The 25,940-nt window shown below is 34.2% G+C and overlaps 3 protein-coding genes across 3 annotated transcripts; all 3 read left to right on the forward strand.

The window, feature by feature from the left end:
- The first annotated feature begins 2,900 nt into the window (after nt 1-2,900).
- On the forward strand, nt 2,901-12,313 carry LOC123676374. The gene is made up of 3 exons (XM_045612249.1): nt 2,901-2,987; nt 7,699-8,019; nt 11,914-12,313. Exons 1-3 carry the CDS (start codon nt 2,934-2,936, stop codon nt 12,217-12,219), a joined length of 681 nt encoding a protein of 226 aa, XP_045468205.1. The 5' UTR covers nt 2,901-2,933; the 3' UTR covers nt 12,220-12,313.
- A 4,406-nt stretch (nt 12,314-16,719) lies between these two features.
- On the forward strand, nt 16,720-17,780 carry LOC123676375 (P-granule-associated novel protein 1-like). Its single transcript, XM_045612250.1, has 2 exons — nt 16,720-16,824; nt 16,920-17,780. The coding sequence occupies exon 2, from the start codon at nt 16,942-16,944 to the stop codon at nt 17,728-17,730; it is 789 nt and encodes a 262-aa protein (XP_045468206.1). The 5' UTR covers nt 16,720-16,824; nt 16,920-16,941; the 3' UTR covers nt 17,731-17,780.
- A 3,084-nt stretch (nt 17,781-20,864) lies between these two features.
- On the forward strand, nt 20,865-24,335 carry LOC123676376. The gene is made up of 2 exons (XM_045612251.1): nt 20,865-21,014; nt 23,897-24,335. The coding sequence occupies exons 1-2, from the start codon at nt 20,952-20,954 to the stop codon at nt 24,239-24,241; spliced, it is 408 nt and encodes a 135-aa protein (XP_045468207.1). The 5' UTR covers nt 20,865-20,951; the 3' UTR covers nt 24,242-24,335.
- The last annotated feature ends 1,605 nt before the right edge of the window (nt 24,336-25,940 follow it).

The following is a 25,940-nucleotide window of genomic DNA, read 5'->3' on the forward strand; positions in this document are numbered from 1 at the left end:
CTTACCAGAGATAGAGTTGGACTAGCTGATTACTGATTGACTGTAAAAAATTAATTTCTGGATTGCCCTAGAAAGATACAGGGTGATTTTCCAACTTCATGGAAATACTTAGACCATCATAAAATCAAAACTTATTGACGAATAGTATTGAAACTTGGGAGATTATTGGTACATGCTAAGGTCGAGTCAGAACGATATCAATTATTTCATTATTCCAGGGCCGGACTCATTAATCTTCATTTAAATTGTTCAGGGTAAAAAAAACACTTTGTATTTCGAATTACAAATAATTGATTTGCTTTTTAGAAAGAAGCTAAATTAAGCTTCAATTTGCGGTATCGCTTAAAGTTGTCACATCAACAATTATTGTTTTATGAATTTTTGAATTTGGATAAAGTTCGAAAAATTGAATTTTTCAACATGAAGAGAACTGAAAATCTCATGTTTGAATATAAAATGCGAAAGTATTAGTAGAAAATTTTCAAAAAAGTTCAGAGCTTTAATAAGCACATTCGATAACGAAACAATAACAAATGAATCAAACTAAAATACATTGAAGAGTACCTAATAAAAACGAAAATAGGAACGAATGAATTGCAGAGTCAACGTTATTTCAGAAGTGGTTCGAAATGAAAACCATTAGCTTGTATACATTTCTCTTGCCGAATGTTCAAATTGGATACAGCCTTGCGAATCATATCGCCATTATTCCTTAAAATATCGCAACAGTTGATAATTCTGTTCATCAGTTGTTCTCTTGACTGGATTTCTTCAGAATATACCATATCCTTCAATTTTCCCCATGAAAAATAATCTAGCGGGCTGAAATCTGGAGATCGAGGAGGCCATGGAATAGGTCCTCCTCGACCTATCCACCTATTTGGATAGGTATTGTCGAGGTAACTTCTCACTTCCAAACCAAATTGAGGTCCAGCTCCATCATGCTGGAAATAAATTCCTCTAATGTTTATTCCTTGTAGCATGCCAGGTAAAATATTTTGTAAGAAATCTAGATAAATCGCACTTGTAAGGCGACCGTCAAAAAAAAGAGGCCCAATCAAATGTTTGTTTATCACATTGGATAGCAAATCACAGAGTCACTACAGTACAGAACAATATTCAGTGATGAGGCTCAATTCACCAGAGACGGTGTTCAATATTCATAACTCGCATATTTGGGCCGAAAATAATCCACACAGTATAAGACTGAGAAATTCACAACATAAATTTTCAGTAAATGTTTGGTGTGCTGTGATAAACAAACATTCGATTGGGCCTCATTTTTTTGACGGTCGCCTTACAAGTGCGATTTATCTAGATTTCTTACAAAATATTTTACCCGGCATGCTACAAGGAATAAATATTAGAGGAATTTATTTCCAGCATGATGGAGCTGGACCTCATTTTGGTTTGGAAGTGAGAAGTTACCTCGACAATACCTATCCAAATAAGTGGATAGGTCGAGGAGGACCCATTCCATGGCCTCCTCGATCTCCAGATTTCAACCCGCTAGATTATTTTTTATGGGGAAAATTGAAGGATATGGTATATTCTGAAGAAATCCAGTCAAGATGAACAGAATTATCAACTGTTGCGATATTTTAAGAAATAATGGCGATATGATTCGCAAGGCTGTATCCAATTTGAACATTCGGCAAGAGAAATGTATACAAGCTAATGGTTTTCATTTCGAACCACTTCTGAAATAACGTTGACTCTGCAATTCATTCGTTCCTATTTTCGTTTTTATTAGGTACTCTTCAATGTATTTTAGTTTGTTTCATTTGTTATTGTTTCGTTATCGAATGTGCTTATTAAAGCTCTGAACTTTTTTGAAAATTTTCTACTAATACTTTCGCATTTTATATTCAAACATGAGATTTTCAGTTCTCTTCATGGTGAAAAATTCAATTTTTCGAACTTTATCCAAATTCAAAAATTCATAAAAAAATAATTGTTGATGTGACAACTTTAAGCGATACCGCAAATTGAAGCTTAATTTAGCTTCTTTCTAAAAAGCGAATCAATTATTTGTAATTCGAAATACAAAGTGTTTTTTTTACCCTGAACAATTTAAATGAAGATTAATGAGTCCGGCCCTGGAATAATGAAATAATTGATATCGTTCTGACTCGACCTTAGCATGTACCAATAATCTCCCAAGTTTCAATACTATTCGTCAATAAGTTTGGATTTTATGATGGTCTAAGTATTTCCATGAAGTTGGAAAATCACCCTGTATCTTTCTAGGGCAATCCAGAAATTAATTTTTTACAGTCAATCAGTAATCAGCTAGACCAACTCTATCTCTGGTAAGAGTATGTACAGTTATTCCCCGGACACCCTGTATACAGACGTCCACATGAAAGATATATTCAGTGCACTCTTTCCCAATGAGCCTCTTCCCAATGGATATGCTTTCTCGCAAAATCCAAACACGCCCTTCGATGGGCTGGGGTAAGAGCTGGGCCTCTTGCCGCGACACGAGGCCTTAAATCATATTCTCTGAGGCGAAGTGAAGATTCCACTCACAAAACATTGTCATGTTACATTCATTCTTAATATTCACCATCAACGCCCAGCATTGAAATCCTTTAATCACTGTTTAATGTTCATAATCAATTGTTATTGCATTTGCCAAATTAAAATGAGAATATGAAAAAAATGAATCGTTAACAATAATGCAACAATCAAAATAACAAGTCAAGTCTCTTCAAATATTGTGAAAAATTTTCAGTTATTAATAACCTTCTTCATGAAAATTAGATTATAACTTGGACGATAATGAAGATACGTCTGAGTGATCTCTGTAATTGCAATCTTTTGTGTGGTATGAAAAATGTTTCCCCGATGGGAAAACAACACGGTTATGCTTTTTATTCAGCTTTGTTTCGCAATTCAAAATCTTATGCATAGAATTGAATTCGGGAACAATGAAGAGTAGGAATGTATTTATATTTCTGAGTGTTTTTACATGTGTTATTTCTGTGAGTATTTATTAATTTTGATTGATTGATTAGCTATAAGATTTGAAATTTGAGATCCTCAATAATTATCACATTATGTATCATATAGAGTTGATAACGAAGGTTATTAAATAATCTTTAATTTTCAATTCAAAAACAACAAATAATATTTAGTATTTTAGCCATTATGCTTTATGATTGATCTTAATCTACAGCTCATCGATCTATATATAAACTATATAAAATATTATTCAGTTCTTTCTTCCCAAGCATTACTTATAACTTTTAGCAAACGTTTTTTGATCTTCTATTTATTTGCCTTTCGAATTTATTCCCAAACATTTTCTACTGGATTCAAGTCTGGGCTTTTACTACACCAGTTAAGTAATATAACTTAATAAAGGGTGTTTTTTAGAGCTATATAACTTTAAATTTCAATAAAACAACGATGGATTATTCGATTGACATGAATTTTATTTATTTGCCAGATAATCTTGTGGCATTACATTTTAAATATTATTTCTGGCATATGACCGCCACGGCTGGCCCGGATGTAGTCCAATCTGGACGTCCAATTTTCGATGACTTGTTCCAACATTTGTGGCCGTATATCGGCAATAACACGGCGAATGTTGTCTTCCAAATCGTCAAGGGTTTGTGGCTTATCCACATAGACCAATGTCTTTACATAGCCCCACAGAAAGTAGTCTAGCGGTGTTAAATAACTAAATCTTGGAGGCCAATTCACAGCTCCAAAACGTGAAATTAGGCGGTTACCAAACGTGTCTTTCAATAAATCGATTGTAGCACGAGCTGTGTGACATGTTGCGCAGTGTTGTTGGAACCACAGCTCCTGGACATCATGGTTGTTCAATTCAGGAAAGAAAAAGTTAGTAACCATGGCTCTATACCGATCACCATTGACTGTAACGTTCTGGCCATCATCGTTTTTGAAGAATTACACCAGCCCATAAAGCTCACCAAACAGTCCAATATTTCGGGACCAGACTGAAACAACGTCAATCAGATTATAAAAAATAATCTGACTCAATACCTACATTTACAATATAATTATAGTTCTTTGATAACATATCATATATGATTGAAGGTAAGAATCTGTAGTGTCTCTGGATGCCCGAGACGTGGCGTTACTGGCATCGCGTCATACTCTAGCGCGGCACCGGGTGGTTCTTAAGACTCACTGTACTAGGGCAGAGTCACCCCTCCACGATGGAGTAGAAGGGTGTCTTGGATAGAGATAGCTGGTAGACTCAATAGTTGGGCAATAAAACACCGCAATCCCCATTTTTTCATTTTGGATACAAGTGGTTGTATGCATTCCTGACTTGGATTTCCAATATCTTCCTCATTTTACTACTAGTGTTCCTTTCATCCATTTTTTTGATTAGGTTTTTTGTCTGTTTCTCAATCATTCTCTGGTTACAAACTTAAGGTTATTGCTCTGTTAGTTGCTCATGTTCCATGTAGCTCCTATGTCATGTTTTATTTTTTTGTCAAGTGTACTTTGAAAGGTCTTCTTATTGGGGTTTCCAACATTGTACCATGTGCTTCGTGCATATGTGATGCTCGGAATTACCACTGGCTTTATAACTTCCAATTCAGTTCTATAAAGGGTAAAGGTAGCCATTTTTTCTAATTGAATCCCAGTTTTTTATCGAGAATCATCTCTAGGTATGTAGGCTTGGTTAATCGATCGTCTAAAGGTATGATTCGATTACCTGGCCTTTCGTCTTTTTCGATTTGTAGTCATTAAAATCTTTTGAATTATTTACATCTATTTACAAAGCCACACTTATACAGTACAAACTCAGTATTGAGAAGATCTAAATTACGTCTTAATTACAAGTTTCTCACTACGGTACTGAATTTCGTCTTCAAATCGAGTGTTAATTACTCGAAACGTCTTCGATTATCACGTCTTCGTCGTACTTTAAGTTTTCGGTCGTCTCGTCTCTAACTTGTTCGCGACTCGTCTTAATCTAATCCGCGAACCGTCTTTTAGTCTCACGTCTTAAGTTGACCGACCGAATCTGACTCGTTTTAGACTTGCCTTGAACTGTCTCTCGACTCGAACTAACTTCATGACCTGACTTACCCCGTCCACTCTGAATATCCTTCCCTCCTTCCGGCTTGACCACATCCTTAGGAAAAGTACCATCCCCTAGTCCAATAAGAGCTTTGCCGTACCGCCCACAAAGATCTTCGCGGATTTCTGGAAATCGAATATTCTCGAAGGACTAGAACCTGATACACAGATGTGACACATCGAGTACCACCGTGTTGTCTTCGAACTTTCCCAACCCCCCAATAAATCTCTTCAAGATTTACAACTCCATGACATATCTTCGACACCCCGAAGAATAACACATCCATTTTACATTATATGTACAATAACAATTCGTTCCCTGTAAATTCATTGAAACTGTCATGCCCTCGACACTTGAAGAAACTAATAGGTCTCCAAGCATCCTGTTGACCATCTCAATTATTTACAGGGAACAATAACTGGATCCTATAGGTATTTCCTTTTTTTTTTCACAATCAATATTTTGGGTTTCGATAATTCCTTCTTTATTTTACTTGCTGTGGCTTCTTCCAGTTGATACTCATTCTACATCATTCAAAGTAGTCCACTGTCATGTTTAAGACCTTTTGGAGACTTTTCTGGGGAGGAATGATAGATTGCTGTGTCGTCTGTGAATTAAGTGATCATGCTTGTCGTTTATGGGATACCCGAAAAAAAAATATTAAAAAGTATAGGGCTTAGTATTAATCTGTGTAGTACATTTGATCAACATAGCATTCGATCGTGTTCCTGGAATGTTGACACTCAACTTGTTTGCTAGATAGGAGAGCACTTTATTCGTCAGATTGTTAGGGAATTCGAATTTCTCTTTTTATGAATCAATTCTTGGTGCCACATCTTGTCAAAAGCCTTTTCATCCATGTCCAGAAATTCGGCCATAGTGCATGTCGATAGATGTAGATTTTCTTTGATATCCTTTGTTCTTCTTGCTAGTTGGTAGATTATGCACGGTTCTTCTTGGAATCCGAAATGATATTTCTTCTTGATAGTCTTCTGTATATTACCTTTTCCATATTTCCTTCGTCAGGAATGTAAGTAAGCTGATGAGCTTGTGACTCATTGGAAACTTCTTGTCTTCCCCCTTTTTTGATATGATTATTGGATCTGCCGTTTTCCATCTATTTGGAAAATATCTTGTAGACAAAATCGCTTTGAAAATTTTCACTACTCTTCTTATTGTTCTTCCGAGAGGTTGAGTGCCTGCTGTGTATTTCGGTCTGCTCCCGGGGCTTTTGTGTTTTTCAGATTAACCACGATGTCCTGGATTTCTTCTTTCGTTGCTTTCCTCATACTTTATTCTTTCTTGGGTATATTATTTGTTTATTCGGGCGATGGACCATTTCCAGAACTATTCACAATATAGAAAAAATGCTTGTTCTGGTTACTCGGGTTTGGTTGGAACTGTTCTTTACAATGAATTCGCAAATATTTCAACTCCATATTCATTGGTAACGCAATTAAATTCCCATTAGTTATTTCCGGAATTTTGGAATTAAATCTCTTTCCGGTTAGTGCCGAGAGCATTTTCCACAATGATTGTGGTCTTAGGTGTCCAATTCCTCTAATTTATTTCCCATTCTTCCATTAACAATTCGCGGACTTCTTTACTTCTTCGTTTATTGAGTACAATCTCGTTGTCCGAGCGTTTTTCTTGTTCTTTTCTTAGCTTTTTTTCATCCTCCAGTAGAATTTGATGTCCAGAAGGAGATGCTTTTTTCTCTTCATCGGTTGGATGTTTATAGATTTTTTTGAGATTCAATTATTCTTCCTTCTAGGTCGTCAATAGCTTCGTTAATTTCTTTTTAATTTGATATTTCGATATTCTTTCGTTGAAAAATGTCTTTGAATCGGATCTAGTTTTTCGCCCTTTGACTTGTTGTCATACTGTTGATTTCTAACTCCAATTTTCATATTTTCGGCTAGTGATCAGATGATACTTTTCATTAGGGCAATATCTATCTAGTACATCCGTTTTTCTGTACCCATTGATGTGCCTTGGCTCATTTGGTCCTATGAGGAGGTTCTACGGAGCTATAGTTCCCCGTTGTTTCCCTTAGTTTTTTCCTGGAATTCTATTTGGGGTGTTTCGCATTGAGGCCCTTTGCCATAATTGTTACCCTCCTCTTAGAGAAGAAGGATGTTATGTCCTTTTCTTCCAGCCCACTGTTAAGTGTAGGGTGTTTTTTTCAAAGTATATAACTTTAAGTTGGCATTACTGTTCAAGATGGCGACCGATTCAACAGCTGTCAAGTGATTTATTCTTGGTTTGGTTTGGCAATTCATCATGAATAGACTCACGTCTGAACAACGCTTGAAAACAGTGCAATTTCATCTTGAAAATAATGGTTCTGTGCGGAATACATATCGCGCACTACGTCCATTTTATTTTGTTTAGCGATGAAGCGCACTTCTGGTTGAATAGCTACGTCAAAACTGCCGTTTTTGTTTTAGTTATTTCTCTATTCATTCTTCATTTTGTATGATAACTCTAACTGGTCATTTTTGTTATTTGCTTTCATTCAAATATCGGACTCAATACTAATATGCACAAAAATGTCTGATATGTTTAGCTTTAAACATTGTTAGTCATTTCATTAATTTCATCGTTATTCATCTTGTTGTTAGGCCGACGTAGATAGAGAGTTAATCGTAGCTGAATGTGCACAGCAAAATGGTCTATCTGAAGAAGACCTTGAGAAGTGGATCAACTATCAGAAAAATAGTGAAGAAAAATTTCTCTGCTTCATGTTATGTTGCCACCAGAAGGACCGCTCCTTGGATATGGATGGCAAATGGGATCAGAAGTTTCTGAGCCAACATTTGAATGATATGTATCTGATAAATAATACTCTCAAAACTCAAGTTATGGAATGCTTCGCCAATATCCCTCCAATTCGCACATGCTTGGATATGAAATTAATCGAAAAGTGTATTCCTGCTATGAAGGTGAGTTCTGGCGAAAAATAAACTACATCTTTTTTGACTATGTTCAAACATATGAAGAATGATAATTTACTCATTGAATTGATTAGACTTTCCAGTTTAAAAAGTCTAGCCAGACCTTCTATCCAATTTTTTGAGATTCGGCCATAACTGTATTTTGTCACAATTCGGACAATGTCTGTCATAAGTACTTCAGTAATTAACTGAATATGGGAGAAAACGAAAAAGTGTTCTCGGATGTTTCTGATAACATTGAAAGAGATTCACAATATTTCAGATTTGATGATGCACTCCTCATTGCCGATAATGAAGACTCCTATACATATTTACTAGAATGGCGAAATCACTCAATATGAATATCCTTCCAGAGAAAACGTGATTCTTGTCTTCAGGAATCCATGTTGGAATTCAGAAAAAAAGCGAGATTCATAGAAAAATTTCAAGAGTCTACTCACCAGAACTTTGTAGAATAATTTAGAGAACAAAGTCAGTAGACTTATCGGACAGTAATATGTTCGAAGGACCTTTTTTTTCTTGGAACGACCAAATAAATCACCCTCTGAAGTTCTGAACCGTAGCTAGGAATCACCCTGTATAATAATAATAATTCATTAAATTTATTATAAAGGTTTAATTATCCTACTTGATGAAAGATGTTCGATATATCTAAATATCAATAAATTTACAACTTTGTGTCTATTCCTTCACAATAATATATCTTCATGATATATTTGGTTCATTACAAATTGAGTAAATGATTAAAAATTGAATTAATAAATTCACATAAAAACAGACGTATTTTTCCGAATTTTTGTATTTAATAATACAATTTTTCCTCATCAGTGACTTATAGTTGAAAAAAAATTACTGCATTTATCAACTCACCACTTGTTTGTCTACTTCATAAAAATTGCAATTAAGAAAATTCAAACGTAACTGTTTCTCTAGTAAGCATTCACAGAGAAAGCAATCACTTCAGGTAGTCATAGATTTCTTTCTTGTTATTCTCATGAACAACATATACAATTCGATATTCACAATTGAAATAACCGTTTTGTACACTTTTGGTTATTTTGAATTTTCTTTTGATTGGTTATTAATTTTGTCATTTTTAGATAATTCGGGGACATCGGATGTCGTAGTCGCGCTCTATAAGATCTATCTCATTTATTGTATCATCCTAGCTTTCGATCATCATTGTGACTATCTTCAGGGAGCTGAAATATTATACATTCAGTAAGACAAAACAACAACAAACATGACTCAAAACACTCAAAACAATTCGAGATGTTGAGAGGAGTTAACAGTTAAAAATGCTTCAAGGAATTATTAGGGCCCCCGCAACCGCGCGTGCAACGCGTGCACCGCACGCGGGCGCCACTCTAAAAGGGCGCCAAAACCTCTTATAGACCGCATGAAGAACCGATGGACCAAAGGTTTTCGAAAAAGATTCTTTCAAATTTTTTTTAACAATTTTTTTTTCCAAACTTCTTTCTTGCAATTTATACAAGTTTCCGAACGTCGCAATCGGCATGAAATAGCCGTAGTATTGGTTTACAAAAACGCATACTCGATGGCTCTAGGGCATTTTTTGCGCCATGTGCTGCACAGAGCTCAAATTTAACTGAAAATCATGCTGCTTAGGTTTCAAATGAAACAGTGGACTCTTTTGATATTGTACAAGAACTTTATATATATTTCTCTAGATTCACAAAAAGATTGGAATGTTATAGAAAAGCATGATCCTCAGTTACATCCAAAACCCCTAAGTGATACTAGATGGTCAAGTAGAATTGATGCTAAAGTTTCATTTTATTCAAATATGTGATAGCCTTTTAGAAATAGCAGAGAATGATACTTTCAACATAGAAACTAGACATAAAGCAAGTTCTCTTTTATTAAGTATTCATTCTTTTAAATTTATTTGAAGTATAATAATTTCTTATGATGTTTCATTCCAGATTAATATTGTAAGCAAAATGATGCAAAGTGTAGCGATTTACATTAAAGTGTGCCAAAACTATTTGAAGAATTTAGTTGATCATTTCAAAAATTATAGGGATGATAATGTTCTCGAGGAAAAACTTGCGGAAGCTGGAAAACTAGCGGCTGCTCTTGAGATAGATCAAGGTTTTTCTCTATACTGTAAGACGAAAGTATAAACCAAAATTGTTCGATTATGAACAAACGGATGAGGCACCTCAAGATCCAAAAATCGCTTTTAAAATAAATTCTTTTTTGAAAATAATTGATCAAACACTAAGTTCCTTAAATAGTAGGTTTGATATGATATCTGATTACGATAACGTTTTTTGTTTTATTTGGGATATTCCTAAATTAAATGATAAATTTCTATTAAAATGCTGTCATGCTCTTCAATAAACGCTTACTTCTTCTCTAACGAATCTTAGTATTGCCTCAAGAATCCTTCTCACATTACCTGTGTCTGTTGCTTCTGGTGAGAGATCATTCACTAAATTGAAAATAATTGAAAACTATTTGAAGTTTACCATGTCATAAGAAAGATTTTCTGGATTGGCAATCTTAGATATAGAGCAAGAGATACTCGATAAAATTGATTGATTGATTATATAAAAAAATTTGCAACAGCCAAATCTAGAAAAACATCCATTCAATTTCTGGATTGATCCTAATTAAATGTTTATGCCTTTATGAATAATATATAGCAGAATACAGCTTAAGTTTTGAAACACACTTAAAATGTATTATGTTACAACTAACACCATAAAGTTCTTAAGGCAATGAACGTTGCTGATAGATTTTCAACCATTCTACACTAAATTCTTAACAAAACAAAAAAAAAATTCCTATTATCCAGCAGTACTTTCCTCCACCTTCATCCTTCAAGGGGCGCCAAAATATGTCCCTTGCGGGGGCCCTGGGAATTATATGCCAAGACAAAAATTAACCAAATATATCATAAAGATATGTAGGATCCAGTTATTGTTCCCTGTAAATAATTGAGATGGTCAACCGGATGCTTGGAGACCAATTAGTTTCTTCAAGTGTCGAGGGCATGACAGTTTCAATAAATTTGAAGGGGATGAATTGTTATTGTACATATAATGGTAAAAGGATGTGTTACTTTTCGAGGTGTCGAAGATATGTCATGGAGTTGTAAATTTTAAAGAGATTTTACTGGGGGGGTTGGGAAAGTTCGAAGACAACACGGTTATACCAGATGTGTCACATCATTTATGTGTATCAGGTTCTAGTCCTTCGAGAATATTCGATTTCCAGGAATCCGCGAAGAGCTTTGTGGGCGGTACGGCAAAACTCTTATTGGACTAGGGATGGTACTTTCCCCAAGGGTGTGGTCAAGCCGGAAGGAGGGAAGGATATTCAGAGTGGACGGGGTAAGTTGAGGTCAGGGGACGAAGTAAGTTCGAGTCGAGAGTCAGTTCAAGGTAAGTCGAAGACGAGTAAAGTTCGGTTGGTCGGTCAATCTAGATTAAGACGAGTCGCGAACGAATCAAAGACGAGACGACCGAAACTTGTAATAAGACAAAGACGTGATATTCGAAGACGCTTCGAGTAATTAACACTCGAGTCAAAGACGAAATTCAGTACCGTAGTGAGAAACTTGTTATTAGGACGTTATTAGGATCTTCTCAATACTGAGTTTGTACTGTATAATTGTGGCTTTGTAAATAGATGTAAATAATTCAAAAGCATTTAATTATTACAAATCCAACAAAGTCAAGGAGAAAAAGACGAAAGGCCAGGTAATCGAATCATACCTCTAGACGATCGAATAACCAAGCCTACAGATATATTACTGTGAAGGAATAGACACTAATTCATCAATTTTTTTATATTTATATTCAATTTATTCGGAAATTCAATTATGATATTATTTTCGTTTATTTTTTTCAGATAAGGAATTGCCCCGATGAATACGGAATAAATCAACAGGACATTGGAAATTTCACAAAGAACCCAAGCGAGCCATCGGAAAAGATGCTCTGTTATTTGAAGTGCAGTTCGGAAAACGACGATTTAATATTCGAGGATGGTACACTTAACATGAACTTTCTGAAGGAATTGATCGACAGGATGGATGATATGAAAGAAGAAGAAAAAAACAGCGTCGAGGAATGTTTATCAAAAGTACCTCCAGTGAAAAGCTGCCGCGATTTTCTACCGTTCGCAAAATGTGTGCAGAATATGAATTTATTCTAGTCTAGTCTAGGAATTACGTTTATGTGAAATTAAATGGGAATTTTTAGTTGAATACTCATCATTCCTCTTTGAAATATAGATCTTCTTATTTTGATGTTGCAGTTCAATTTACACGAACATTGAAATCAGGTACCGATTTGGACTGAGCCAACGTTTTGTCTATATTTAGACTTTATTGAGGCTACAGAGAAAAACAATTAAAAAAGATATAAGTTGAAGATCGTTTCAAGTCTAATAAAGATGATCAGGTTGAGTACAGAGAATATCAAAAATGAACAGTAACACATTTTTAAATGTACAAAAAACTAAGAAAGAATGACAAACACACTAAAAAAAACTTATTGAAAATTGCAATCAATGTGAGAACAAACTGTTGAATGAGTAAAACTTTGATTTTTTACAGGAAAGGTTTGATTTCTTCATATGTTTTTTGGGGTGCTCAAACTGAATATGAAGTTTGCCACCAAAATTTCGTGACGGAACATTGAGAAAATACAAAAAAAGAGAAAAATATCAATTTTTCATGAATGACTTTCCCATACAGAAACTAAGTGAATGACAGTAAACACTGTGTCCGTAAAGTAGGGAACAAATTCATTTTTAGCTGAACAGACCATTTTGAGTAATAATCCTGAAAGACGTCGATTATTTATTTCAATTTACCGTATTTCAAAATAATAATCTAATATACAGGGTGAATTACTTTCGAGTAATGAAGTCACCGTCATTTTTTTTGAATGGAAAACCCCCATTTTGTCTCAATTTTCCGAGAACTCTAGCTGAGCTGATTCCAAAAATGTATCACATGTTGATTCCAATTGGTACAGGGTGGACAAAAATACAATAGTTTTGAGTGTGCTCATAAAGTAACGCGTAACTTTCTTTATTATTTAAATTAACAATATTATCAAAAATACCTATTGTATAGCGGTAATTGATTTGAATGTAACAGCCTTTAGTTTGTTACATTTCTAGATTAATAAAAATGTATAAAAATAGGATATAATTTCTTTCATATTCTGTCTGCTGGATCCGAGGCTAGATCACAAGTACCAAACATGTTTGGAAACAACTCATTTTTATTAATCTAAAAATGTAACAAACTACAGGCTGTTACATTCAAACCAATTGCCTCTAGACAATAAGTATTTCTGATAATATTGTTCATTTAACTAAGAAAGAAGAAATATTGTATTTTTGGTCCATCCTGTACCAATTGGAATCAATGTTGTACCAATTGGAATGTGATACATTTTTGGAATCAGCTCAGCAAGAGTAATTGGAAAATTGAAACAAACATAAATAAAAAAAAAATCGACGTGTTTCGGGATTATTTCATAAAATGGTCTGTTTAGCTGAAAATTAATTTGTTTCATACTTATGGCCAGTCACTGATGTTACTCCCTGTATACAGTTATTTTGGCTCCAATGAAGCAATCAGCGTATAAATGTGCCCAAAGGCTTCTATCATCACGTTAGAGCTTTCCTCATTTCTTACAAAACAATGAAAATATATCAACGATTGTCCACACCATTTGTTCAATACAGATTGGAATTATTGGGGAGAAAAAGTGCAAAAGCTATAATAATTTCAATGTTTTATTCGTATTTGATATAACTGATGACACTCAACTACTGATGTAGTAAATGATCAATACTAAATCTGAATTTAGTTAGATAGATAGATACCTTTATTTCAAATATTCCCTGAGAATACATAAAGAAGAAATGAAATAGTGTCAATAATATATAACTTAACTATACTCAACTAAACTCAACCTATAACTAAATACACTGCTCAACAATTGATAGGGATCACTTACTTGTTCTAAATTTATTTCTGAAATATTCGCTCCAAGATTATAAATTTAGTCAGATATCAGAGTATTTTCAGTTGATAATATGGTTCACTTGAGAAAAGAATGAAAAAATGGAAAGTTGGAGAAAAAAAAAGACTTTATTAGGAACACTCAAAATTCTGTGTTTGAATAACATAAAAATTTTATGATGAAACCACGAGAAGGCTGAAGTTTCGGTTAAGCTAGTACCTAGTTGGTCCCCCACGAGCTCGTCTCAAGCATTCTACCCTACGAGGCATACTTTCGATCAAACGATTTATAAAATTTTGGGGCAAATTCATCCAAATATCCCGTAAAGCGTTAGTCCATCCTATCAATAGCATGAGTTTCTAGCGCTTCATTAACCAGACGACTACGATGTGGACGGGCATTATCGTCAATTGAAATGAAATTCTCGCCCACGGCAGCCGCAAACGGAACAATTATGGGTTCAATAATCATATCGTGATATCTCTGGCTGGTCATGGTGGTGTTCTGCAGAACAACCAACTCTGTGCGTTGGTTCAAACAAATGCCTCCCCATACACATATAGAACCTCCGCCAAAAGCTGTTGTGGGTACCATAAACTGTTCTGCATACCTTCGACCTCTTTCCCTCCAAGCAAGAATACGTCCATCGGAGTTGACCAAACAAAATCTAGACTCATCCCTAAATAAACATCGGCTCCAATCTTCAAGTGTCCAATTGCGGTGCTCCTCAGCCCATTGCCGTCGATGAACCCGGTGTTCCCTATTCAAACGGGGATGTTGTACCCTCCTACGTGCTCTCAAACCACGAACATGTAGTCGTCGTCTTACAGTCTGGTTCGAAATTAGAACTCCTGTTGCAACTCTCAGTGATCTATTGAGCCGCGACGCCGGGTAAGTGGGATTTCTCCTAGCATTGACGATCAAAAGACGATCTTGGGCAGCTGTTGTACTGCGCTGCCGACCTCCCCATGAACAAAAGCTACTGAGTCGTTTTGGATGAACCTATTCCAAGCCCGACTCACGACACTTTGCGAAACATTCAACCGCCGGGACACTTCTCGCTGGGACAAACCTTCCTGTATCCACCGTATGATTTGGTCCAGTTGCACAGGAGCCAAACGTCTTCTCGGCATGACTGATAAGCTGATATTGTTCTCATTTCTTCAATTATTGTCACCTTATGTGTTTGAACGAGAGAAAAAAACAGATTTAATAACAAATACCACATTGCTTTTCACTCCACCTGTAACAGCCTACAGATAATAATCGATTTTGTGAACAAGAGCCGATGAAGTGAGGAAGACTTTGATATAATCAACTCAAAACATCTTACTTTTTCCTTAGAGAACATATAATGTACAAATATTCACGAGATAACTTGAAAAAATACAAATGAAGAGAAGTTCATAAGTGATCCCTAGCAATTGTTGATCACTGTATTTTACAATCGCCTTTCAAAATAATCATTTAAACCATCCACCTCAAGACCTATCAAGAACCTCTCAGTTTTTGATTTGAATTGTCTATAATTCTGTATAGATTTAATATTTTGGGGCAAATTATTGAAAATCCGTATGCACATATAAGAAGGGCACTTTTCGGAGATAGTCAACCTGTGCATGGGAACATTGATATTGGCTGTTCTTGTATTGTAGGTGAAATTTGTATTATTCTGAAGGAATTCAGCTTTATTTTTGTGAAGATACAACAAACATTCATGCAAGTAAAGACCATATACCGTTAATATTCCCAAGGACCTAAATTTTCCCCTATACGATTCCCTATATCTCAAGTTCAAAAGTATTCTTACTATTCTCTTTTGAATAATAAATACCGACTGCACTGAGGCACCAATTCCCCAAAAAATTATTCCGTATCTAATCAAGGATTCAAAGTTAGCAAAATATAGAATTTTTTAAATTTTTTCATCCACATATCTACTTAATATTCTTTGTGCATAACATAATATATTAAGTTTTTTCACCAAGTTGTTTATATGTGCGGTCCATTTTAAAAACTCATCTATGACAATTCCGAGGAATTTGGTGCTTTCTGCTGTGTTTACGGTGAAGTTGTTAAAATTTATTGTGTACGGTTTAGGTTTTATATTACTTGCACGAAATATTACAATATTGGTTTAAGTGGTATTCATTACAAAATTATTTTTCAAAATCCACTGTTCTGCCCAGTGGTAAATCATGGCACATTTCTGCTCTAACTGATTGGAGTTCATACCTGCTACCAGTAGATTGGTATCATCTGCATAGTTGGTTATGTCAGAATCTTCAATTTCATCTGCCGAAAAAAACAAGTCATTGATCAGTATCAAAAAAAGGGGTGATGCTAAAACACCTCCTTGTGGAACTCCAACCTCATTTTTCAACCAATCTGAAGGCACAGTAGTGTTGTTTTTAGTAATTTTTACACATTGCCATCTATCTGATAGAAAAGAGACAAGAGAGTTAATACAATCTCAAAATAAATCATTGGGGTCACTGGGGATAATGTTTAACGAAGTCATCAATCCTCCAGATTTCTTGAAAGAGCAAGTGTAGAAGAAACCGGTGTCAATTTCAATGCACTTCGTTCTAGTTTATAGAAGAGGGCGCTGTGTACTCGAATTCAACCCTTGGAGTCGAGTGCGAGGTAGTGAAAAATCAATATATCTTCATTTCAAGGAGTAAACACTGGCGATGGATGTTCCTCCTGTATTTATAAAATTGTGAACTTTTTTATGGTTATTCAATAAACTTTCGATAGTTCAGTGAATTGATCGGTAAGTTGTTTTTAGAAATGGTTAATACCTATATTGAATTACTATTGGAAGAATGAAATTTATCTAGTTGAGAATAAATGTCTGTTTTCTTTTAGAATAACAAATAATTACCGACAAATGGATCGTCCTTCATGTGATATTGCGAACAAAAAATTCCCGCCAGATCATTTGAGGATATTCATCTATAAGGGTGATGTCGAAAAGGACCTCATAACCACTAAAGAAAAAATCAAACATCTCCTCTTCGCCTTCAGTTCCATTGAAAGTATCTCTGACGATTTTCTACAATCACTTCCAGATGTCGAGAATCTTGTCCTCAATGGAAATCATAAATTTCCAAAACTAACAAAATGTTTCTTCCAGAATTTTCCTAAATTAACCTTAATTTACGTCCACAACAACGAAGACCTACAAATTGAAGAGGATGCTCTAACAGACTTAGACAAACTGAAGATACTTTCTATACAGGGTTTAAAATACGAACAACTAAATGAATATGTGTTCAAAGGTCTCAATAACTTAAAGAGATTATCCATGGTAAAATGTGATATCTCGAAGTTAGAACAAAATACTTTCAAGGATAACCAGAATCTGGAAGAGATCAATCTATCTTCTAATAACTTGACAGGCTTTCAACTTGGAACTTTCGATGGCTTGGATAAACTCAAGGAGTTGTCTTTACAAAACAATAAGCTAGGCAATATAGACTGGTCACAATTTAGTACACTGCCATCTCTCGAGTACCTGGATTTATGTGATAACGAGATGACAAAATTTGACGTTGCCAAAATGAAAGAAATGTTTCCTAAAATTCAAAAAATCAACATTATGAGTAATTGTTTCACAGAAGAAGAGTTAACTGGTATTGAAAATGAGCTCATAAGTTTGGGAATAAAAATCGAATAAGGTGTTGTGTGTTGATGTTAATGGATTTTCCAATAAATCATTTTTGTGGATTTGTTCCTTATTTATTTAAAACCATTCACTGCTGAGATTAATCGATTACGATCAAGATTCAATTTTAATTCATAAGTAAGTAGATACTAAAAGAAAATAGTTGGGTAATAGTAGATAGTAATCTTTAAACAGTTAAATTCTCACGAGTTTATACAAGAAGATATAGGTTTCAAATATTCAAGATAGACATTTCAATTGTAGTATTTTCTGTTCATAAATTATGAGATTTTCATTATTTTTTGAGTTTTTCAATCCAAGATTTCACCATGAATATTTCAGTATCCTTCTTTATTTCTCGATTTGGCTATCTCGAATCTCATTTATTTAATTCGTCAAACACAAAAGTAAAATAAGGATTAGTAATTCTATTCAGATCTTAAGAAGATAATTTTGTCCGACTTGTTAATTTGTTATGTAGATTTGTTCTGAATTTATTATTTAGGTATATGAATACCTATTCAGTTATGAAAAAAATATTAACTGGAATTGGAAAAATTAATTTCGAAGCTTTATTTGATCATTTTGAAAAGTTTACAGTCAAATGAAGTTCTAGTTTCATACAATCAATATTAACTTCTTAAAGATACAGTTGATGCATTGAATTCATTTTAAGTTGAAAGTTTTTAGTGAAAAAAATTCAAGATTGAGATTTAAGATTATTAGGATTGTTTATATTCAATCAATATTAATATATGAAAATAACTGCTCGGTTACTGATGGTCAGCCATTAGTACAATTTTTAGTTGGAATTGAGTATTGGCACAATATACTGCCAAAAAAAAGAGGTACCTAAATGATACGTTATTTCAGCCAATTACAATTGCTCCAATAAACATTATTATGTAGGAAACCGGAACATATCCAATTATGTGAAATGTTTCCGAAGCAACAGAAATATCTGGCTTCAAAATTTCTGATTTCTCAAACATCAATCGGACGGAATACTCAATCAAGCAATTAAAAACTTATCAAGAGAAGCTCGAGATAAAATCGTTGAAATAGCCAGATTCATACTTGAAACAGGATATTTATTATCCAAACAAATGGAAAACGGTGGATACAATATTAATTTGGAAGAAAGGAAAAGACAAAAAAGATCCAACGAATTATCGACCCATAAGCATATTATCGGCAATTAGTAAAGTGGTAGAGAAATTAATCCAGAGAAGACTGACATATTTCGTAGAAGAAAAGAAAATAATTCCTGATTACCAGTTTGGGTTTCGTAAAGATCATTCAACGATTCATCAACTGGTACGAATAACGGAAAATATTAAGGAGCAAATGAACCTCTCTACAGATACCAATGCAATTTACTTGGATATAGAAAAGGCATTTGATAAAATGTGGCATCAGGGTCTGATTTACAAAATGAAGTTTATGAAATTTCCAATCAAACTTACGTGATTGATACAATCGTACTTGGCAAATAGAAACTTTAGGGTGAATATCGATAGTACCAGGTCAACGATTAGAGAAATAGAAGCCGGATTTACCCAAGGATCGGCGATAGGACCGCTGCTGTTCAACTTATACATGGCAGACATACCGAAAATGAATAGATGCAAGATAGCCCAGTTTGCAGATGACACCGCCATATACTATCACAGTAGAATGGGAAAAACAATCACTAGGCAGTTACAGATAGACCTAGATACACTGATGGAATACTTCAAGAATCTACTTCGGTGGAACAACAGTAAAGAAAGAGAAAGCAGGAAACGTCAAAATAGAAAACCAGACGATAGAATGGAAAAAGGAAGCAAAATATCTGTGAGTAATACTGGACGAAAGAATGAATTTCAACAAACAGATAGAAGAAAACAGAAAGAATACAAGGCAATTGCACGGCAGATTGTACCCGCTGCTCAACCCTAAAAGTAAATTTTCTTTAGAAAACAAGCTGAAGATAATAAAAATAGGGCTAATACCAAGCATTACGTATGCAGGAGTTACCTGGTACAATACGAAAGACAATAATAATGATCAGTTGTAAAGTACACTAAATTCAGTAATAAGAATAGCGGTTGGCGCCCCATGGTTTATAACTAAGCAACAAATCAGAGAAGAACTGGGAATTAAAACTATCGAGGAAATAGTCAATAAACAAAGAAAGAAGACAAAAGAGACGCTGAAAGAGCACGAGAATAAGGAATTAAGAAAGATACTACAAATCGAAATAAGAATGACAGATAAGAGGAAATACCTCTTTCAAAGAACTAAATAGAAGAAAAACGTGACAAGAAGTAGGGAGGAAAGCCTTCCGATCAGACAACAGCAGAAAATAGGAGAAATTAAATTAAAAGCGTAGGGAATGAAAATTCCGGATCTTAAACAAAAAGAAGATCTGAGGATAACAACAAAATAACATCAAAATAGTTGAACCAATATTTACTTGTAAAAAACAAAAACTGAATAAAAATTATAACAAAAACTCATTCTGAATCACTGCATGCATGAAAATTACCTTTAATTTTTCATATACATCTTTTTTGAGAAAAGAAATATTAAAAAAATCCTATTTTTTTTCGAGACGAATCTTCTGTATCAATTTAGTATCATAGCTTCGAGACACCCTGTATGTCAGTATGTTACAATATTCGGTAAAATTTCAACGGCGGAATATTGAATTATGGTCTACCCTGTAGTCAACTAGTTTCGGTCTCCCTAATGTATAGGTTTAACGACAGTGGCGACTAAAATTCGAAAACTATACAGACGTTTGGAGGTTCTTCATGCATAAGAGGGTACAATTTGTTAATCCGAAGAGTAAATTGAGAAGATTAACACCCTCATCCTGAACAGAATGGATTTATGAATGAACTAAATTCTGAAGAACTAAATTTTTTTTCATCTCAATTGTTTATGTAATATTATATATTATTCTTAATTATAGTAACTATTATTCTTCCTGCTTCACTGATTCTTGTTATGATCGAATTACATCCGAGTACTTATTTTCATTACGGTGGGACGTTTGTGTACATAACTCTCATGGAAACTCATTTCAATACAATTCAGCAATTTCCTCTGCATATGAAATTGTAGCTTATAATGATTTGTAATGATTCTAATCACTTCAATTATTTACACCTCTTTATCCAGCCATATAAAATCCCGCGAAGTTCTTACTTCCCGATAATCGAACAGTTGCATGAAATGTGATCATCATGTTCTTCGTACAAGCGATTTCTTATTCAACCATTTTGGTTTTGTTTATGGTGACAAGCCATGTAAGGTTTTTATAAAATTTTTATATTTGATTGTTTCATCGAACAAAATCATCATACATATTTTTAAAACCGTCGAAGAAAGTTTCACTTTTCCATAATGTTTTGATTGCAAAGGACCGATCTTTATATAGCTCTACCACTATTATGGTCTTTAGGAACTTATGCGCATTTAACATATGATTTTTTTTTCTATCCTTTATATTTGCTTGGCTTTCTCAGACATCGACACAATGAACATTTTATTTCTATAAGACTCTTTCAATTCATTATCCACCACCAGACATGTAAAAGGTGTTTTTTTTAGAGCTATAGAACTTTAAATTGCAATAAAACAACGATGGATTATTCGATTGACATGAATTTTATTTATCCGCAAGATAATCTTGTGGCATTACATTTTAGATATGATTTCTGGCATATGACCGCCACGGCTGGCTCGGATGTAGTCTAATCTGGACGTCCAATTTTCGATGACTTTTTCCAACATTTGTGACCGTATATCGGCAATAACACGGCGAATGTTGTCTTCCAAATGGTCAAGGGTTTGTAGCTTATCCGCATAGACCAATGACTTTACATAGCCCCACAGAAAGTAGTCTAGCGGTGTTGAATCACAAGATCTTGGAGGCCAATTCACAGGTCCAAAACGTGAAATTAGGCGGTCACCAAACGTATCTTTCAATAAATCGATTGTGGCCCGAGCTGTGTGACATGTTGCGCCTTCTTGTTGGAACCACAGCTCCTGGACATCATGGTTGTTCAACACAGGAATGAAAAAGTTAGTAATCATGGCTCTATACCGATCACCATTGACTGTAACGTTCTGGCCATCATCGTTTTTGAAGAAGTACGGACCAATGAATCCACCAGCCCATAAAGCGCACCAAACAGTCAGTTTTTCTGGATGTTACAGTGTTTCGACATACACTTGAGGATTTGCTCCACTCCAAATGCGGCAGTTTTGTTTGTTTACGTAGCCATTCAACCAGAAGTGCGCTTCATCGCTAAAATGGACGTAGTGCGCGATATGTATTCCGCACAGAACCATTATTTTCGAAATAAAATTACACTATTTGCAAGCGTTGTTCAGACGTGAGTCTATTCATGATAAATTGCAATACCAAACTGAGAATGAATCATTTGACAGCTGTTAAATCAGTCGCCATCTTGAACAGTAATGTCAACTTAAAGTTATATACCTCGAAAAAAACACCCGTTATAATTATCTATGAATGGGGTCACATATCCAAATCAAAAAATTTTTTTGCGTAAATTCAGAATGAATTTACTTACACCACAAAATACCATGAAATATTTCATTGATAACATACAAATCTAGAAATGTTAACTCATATCTGTAATGTAAGAAAAAGAGGTTGATAACTCAATTTGAACCAAATCACTGAAAATAATTTTTTTTATTACCAATTCGGTTGAAAAATGAGAGATTCCTGATTAACTTCAAGAAAAAAGTCCCATGAATATGAGCACGCAAACGCTTTGTTTTCGAGATACAGGGTGTTTCTAGTGTGTCGTACTTTTTAGTGATGCTTATATCAGTTGATAAAATCTTTATTAATCTTCGCTATAGAGTAGATAAAGATAGATAAAGTAGCTGGATGCTGGATTTTTATAATAATTTGGATTTTTCTGAGGATTACTAGAGAGCAGTTTTCAAATTTTTTCTCAAAATCGCTTGCAAATACGACAAAACTATAATAAACGAAAAAGTGTAGAAATGGACCAGAATTTCTTTTCACATTTTTTTAAACTACCAGCGGTTCACCAAAATATTTTTCTGGAGAAAAGAATCAGGCACCTTTCAAGAAATAATTTCACCCTATAGATTTGCATTCAGAATTAGCATATTACATGATGAAAACTTTGAATTGGAATATCTATGGCCAATTCAAATTAAATATCTTGTGAAAGGAAGGTTCTATGAGGAAAAACTCAAACTTTAATACCTGTATCTCAAAACCAAAGTATTTGGGGTCTGGGTCTGATGCTAAGGAACTTTTTTCCTTAAAATGATCCGAGAAATCTGTCATTTTCATTTGTACCTCCAATTTAGTAACACCGTGTGGACATAGTCAATTGAAACCAGATGTTTTCAGAAATAAATTGCATTTGAATGAAACACAATATATGGTACAACACATCCAAGACAATTTTTCTATGCAAATTACTCAGTTCAGTTCTTTGATAACTACAGTATTGAAATCTTGTGATGAGAATGATAAAAAAAACCGAAAACAAACGATGTGTATACCGATGACGAATGCAAAAATCATAGATGACAAAAAAGATGCGGATAAAGCGGATAGATAAAGGAAAATAATGAACCTCGGACATAGACGTGCTCCTAGTGCAATAAAAGTACTCATCTTGAAAGAGATAATAAACTCTTGAACCGTTAAAGTTTCCGATTTTTTACTGCCGTGTGGATTTCCAAGGAAAGTGAACTGATTTTTGTTTCATTTCGTGTGAAAATTTTCGTTCTTTGCCTTTGCAATTTTATATTTTGGAAATATTGGGGGGTTATTACACAACATTCAATTTTTTCCTTTATTTGTTTGTTGAAACTTATTTACACCCAATATATCAGATTATTTCCTTTTATCTTGTTATGATTTTTCAATGAAATTGGAGTTATGAATTGAAAAAAATGAAGAAAACGCTGGCCCCTTTTTCATTTTCACTCCAATTGCTCCCTTTAATACCATTTATATAGAGTTATGTGGTCTCCAAGGGTGAAATTGATGTCTACACATTAGACAATAATGCTTTTTCAGGGTATCTGAAATAAATATTTCAATCATAATTCCTGTCATAAATCCTTCACCAAATCGAACTCTAATCTAATACTGCTGGTATTATAGGTTAGGACCGATTCGAGCGAAGAAGAAGAAAAGCTTATGGTTAAATGTATGGAAGAAGCTAGCGTGACAAAGGAAGAGGTCAAGGTTTTCAGGACAGACAAAATATCTGACAAAATTCTGTGTTTTATGAAATGTAGATTCGAAAGCGAAGGAATGTTCGACGAGAATGGTGTCATTATCAAGGAGATGCTGCAAGAAGGTTACGACGATTTCGGTTGGAACGATGAACAGAAAATTAAAGCTGATGAATGCATTGACAACATGAAACCAGCTAAGGAATGTGGGGACTTGGCAGACTTCTTCAGTTGCTTGCCTGTGATCAATTACGGAGAATTGATAAAATAGAAATTCTGTTATAAGATTTGAAGTTATGGAACTATTATGTAATTGAATCATTGTAAATCCATTTACTGAATTTTGAATAACACTCGTTTTTGGGGAACAATCTCTGAAATAATTATGCCTATCCTGAAGTTATGTTCAAAGTTTTTGAATCTGCTTCTGTTTCGATGATTCTGTTCCAAAGTTCTTTTCAACTTAAGATCCTACATCATGCATATTTATAGTGTGCCAAATTGAACATTTTTGAGAGGGAAGTCCTATTTGTATACTAGATTGACGAAAACAGATGTCGGTATCTGGAGGGTAAATTTACATGAGGAACTTCATCTCCATAGGTTACATAGTTACTTGGTTACATAGTTACTTGGTGTTTTCCGAAAATGTCCATTTTCGAAATTTTGCTTTAACTTTTGTTCTGTTGAAATTTTTTATTTCGGTAAAAATATTCTCTCAGCAACTTACGTAGAATACAATGACGTTATTGAATTTTTCGAAAACTGATATTTTATAAGATATTACTATGAAATTTTATTTGAACCTACTTTAGCGAAGGAGGAGTAACAGAGTCGCAACGATCGCAATAATAATAATAATAAGTCAACCTGCCATTGTAATTAGATTGAGTGTTAAGAAAATATGGTGCAATAGTGCATTAGGCTTCCATAGCTGCCAAACCAGACGTTTTAGGAATTGAGTTGAGAAGCATTCCCTTTGTACTTTCAATTCTGCATCTCTGGAAATTATTTTCTGAAATACAGGGTGTTCCAAAATAGAATTATTCAACAAATGAGTGATTTTTTAAATGGAACACCCCTTATATGTTCGCATATTTTCAATGCTCTTCAATACCTCTATCGTGATGCGTAATATTAGAGATATTTTTCCAACGGAATGGATCTTATTCAGAAAAAACTGCAAAATTTCGACGGAACAGAAGTTTGGTAAAAGCCCTTTACCGATTTTCAGAAGCGATAGAAACATTAATTTGATCATAATTTCTTTTAACTTGAGAATTTGCCTAGTCATCGTTCCTAAATGATCAACTTCTCTTATACAAGGTGTCCGTTATCAATGTCCAAATATGAAGTATTTAAAATTGTTTTTTCTCGAGTTTTTCAAATGTGTACAAAGAATGCTTTTCAACTAAATTCCTAAAACATCTGGTTTGGAAGCTATGGAAGCCTAACAAACTATTGCAGGACCCTGTATAAAACTCAATAGTGAATCATAATAAATGATTCACGTAACAATCTGAAACAAAATAAAACCAGAAACAGACAGTAATATATATTCAATTTTGGAATTCCTGTTGTATATATATTAGATGAAATGACGCACCTAAGAGAGAGTGTGATGATTCTGGCCGCCTCATAGGTTACGTCTCTGAATAATATATGAAAATTCTCATGAATTACTGAAGACCGCGTAAATACGCCTCTGGACTGAAAATTATCAGTACATTTCTGTAAACAATATAAATGAAATTTAAGTTTTCGCTATTGAAAGGTATCAAAAATAGAGAATTATTAATGATAAACAAAAAATGCTTCAACGATTTGAACGAATCAAAGTAAAAAAAATAAAATCAATTTTATAACAAGAAAAGGTCGGTCCATTAATCAATAAAGAATTCGGAGCAACGAGAATTTTCAAAGCAAATGTAAGTTGCTAAAGAGTGTTTTTTTAGAGCTATAGAACTTAA

This window comes from Harmonia axyridis, chromosome 3, assembly GCF_914767665.1.
Source record: "Harmonia axyridis chromosome 3, icHarAxyr1.1, whole genome shotgun sequence".
In the NCBI taxonomy this organism is placed as follows: Eukaryota; Metazoa; Arthropoda; class Insecta; order Coleoptera; family Coccinellidae; genus Harmonia; species Harmonia axyridis.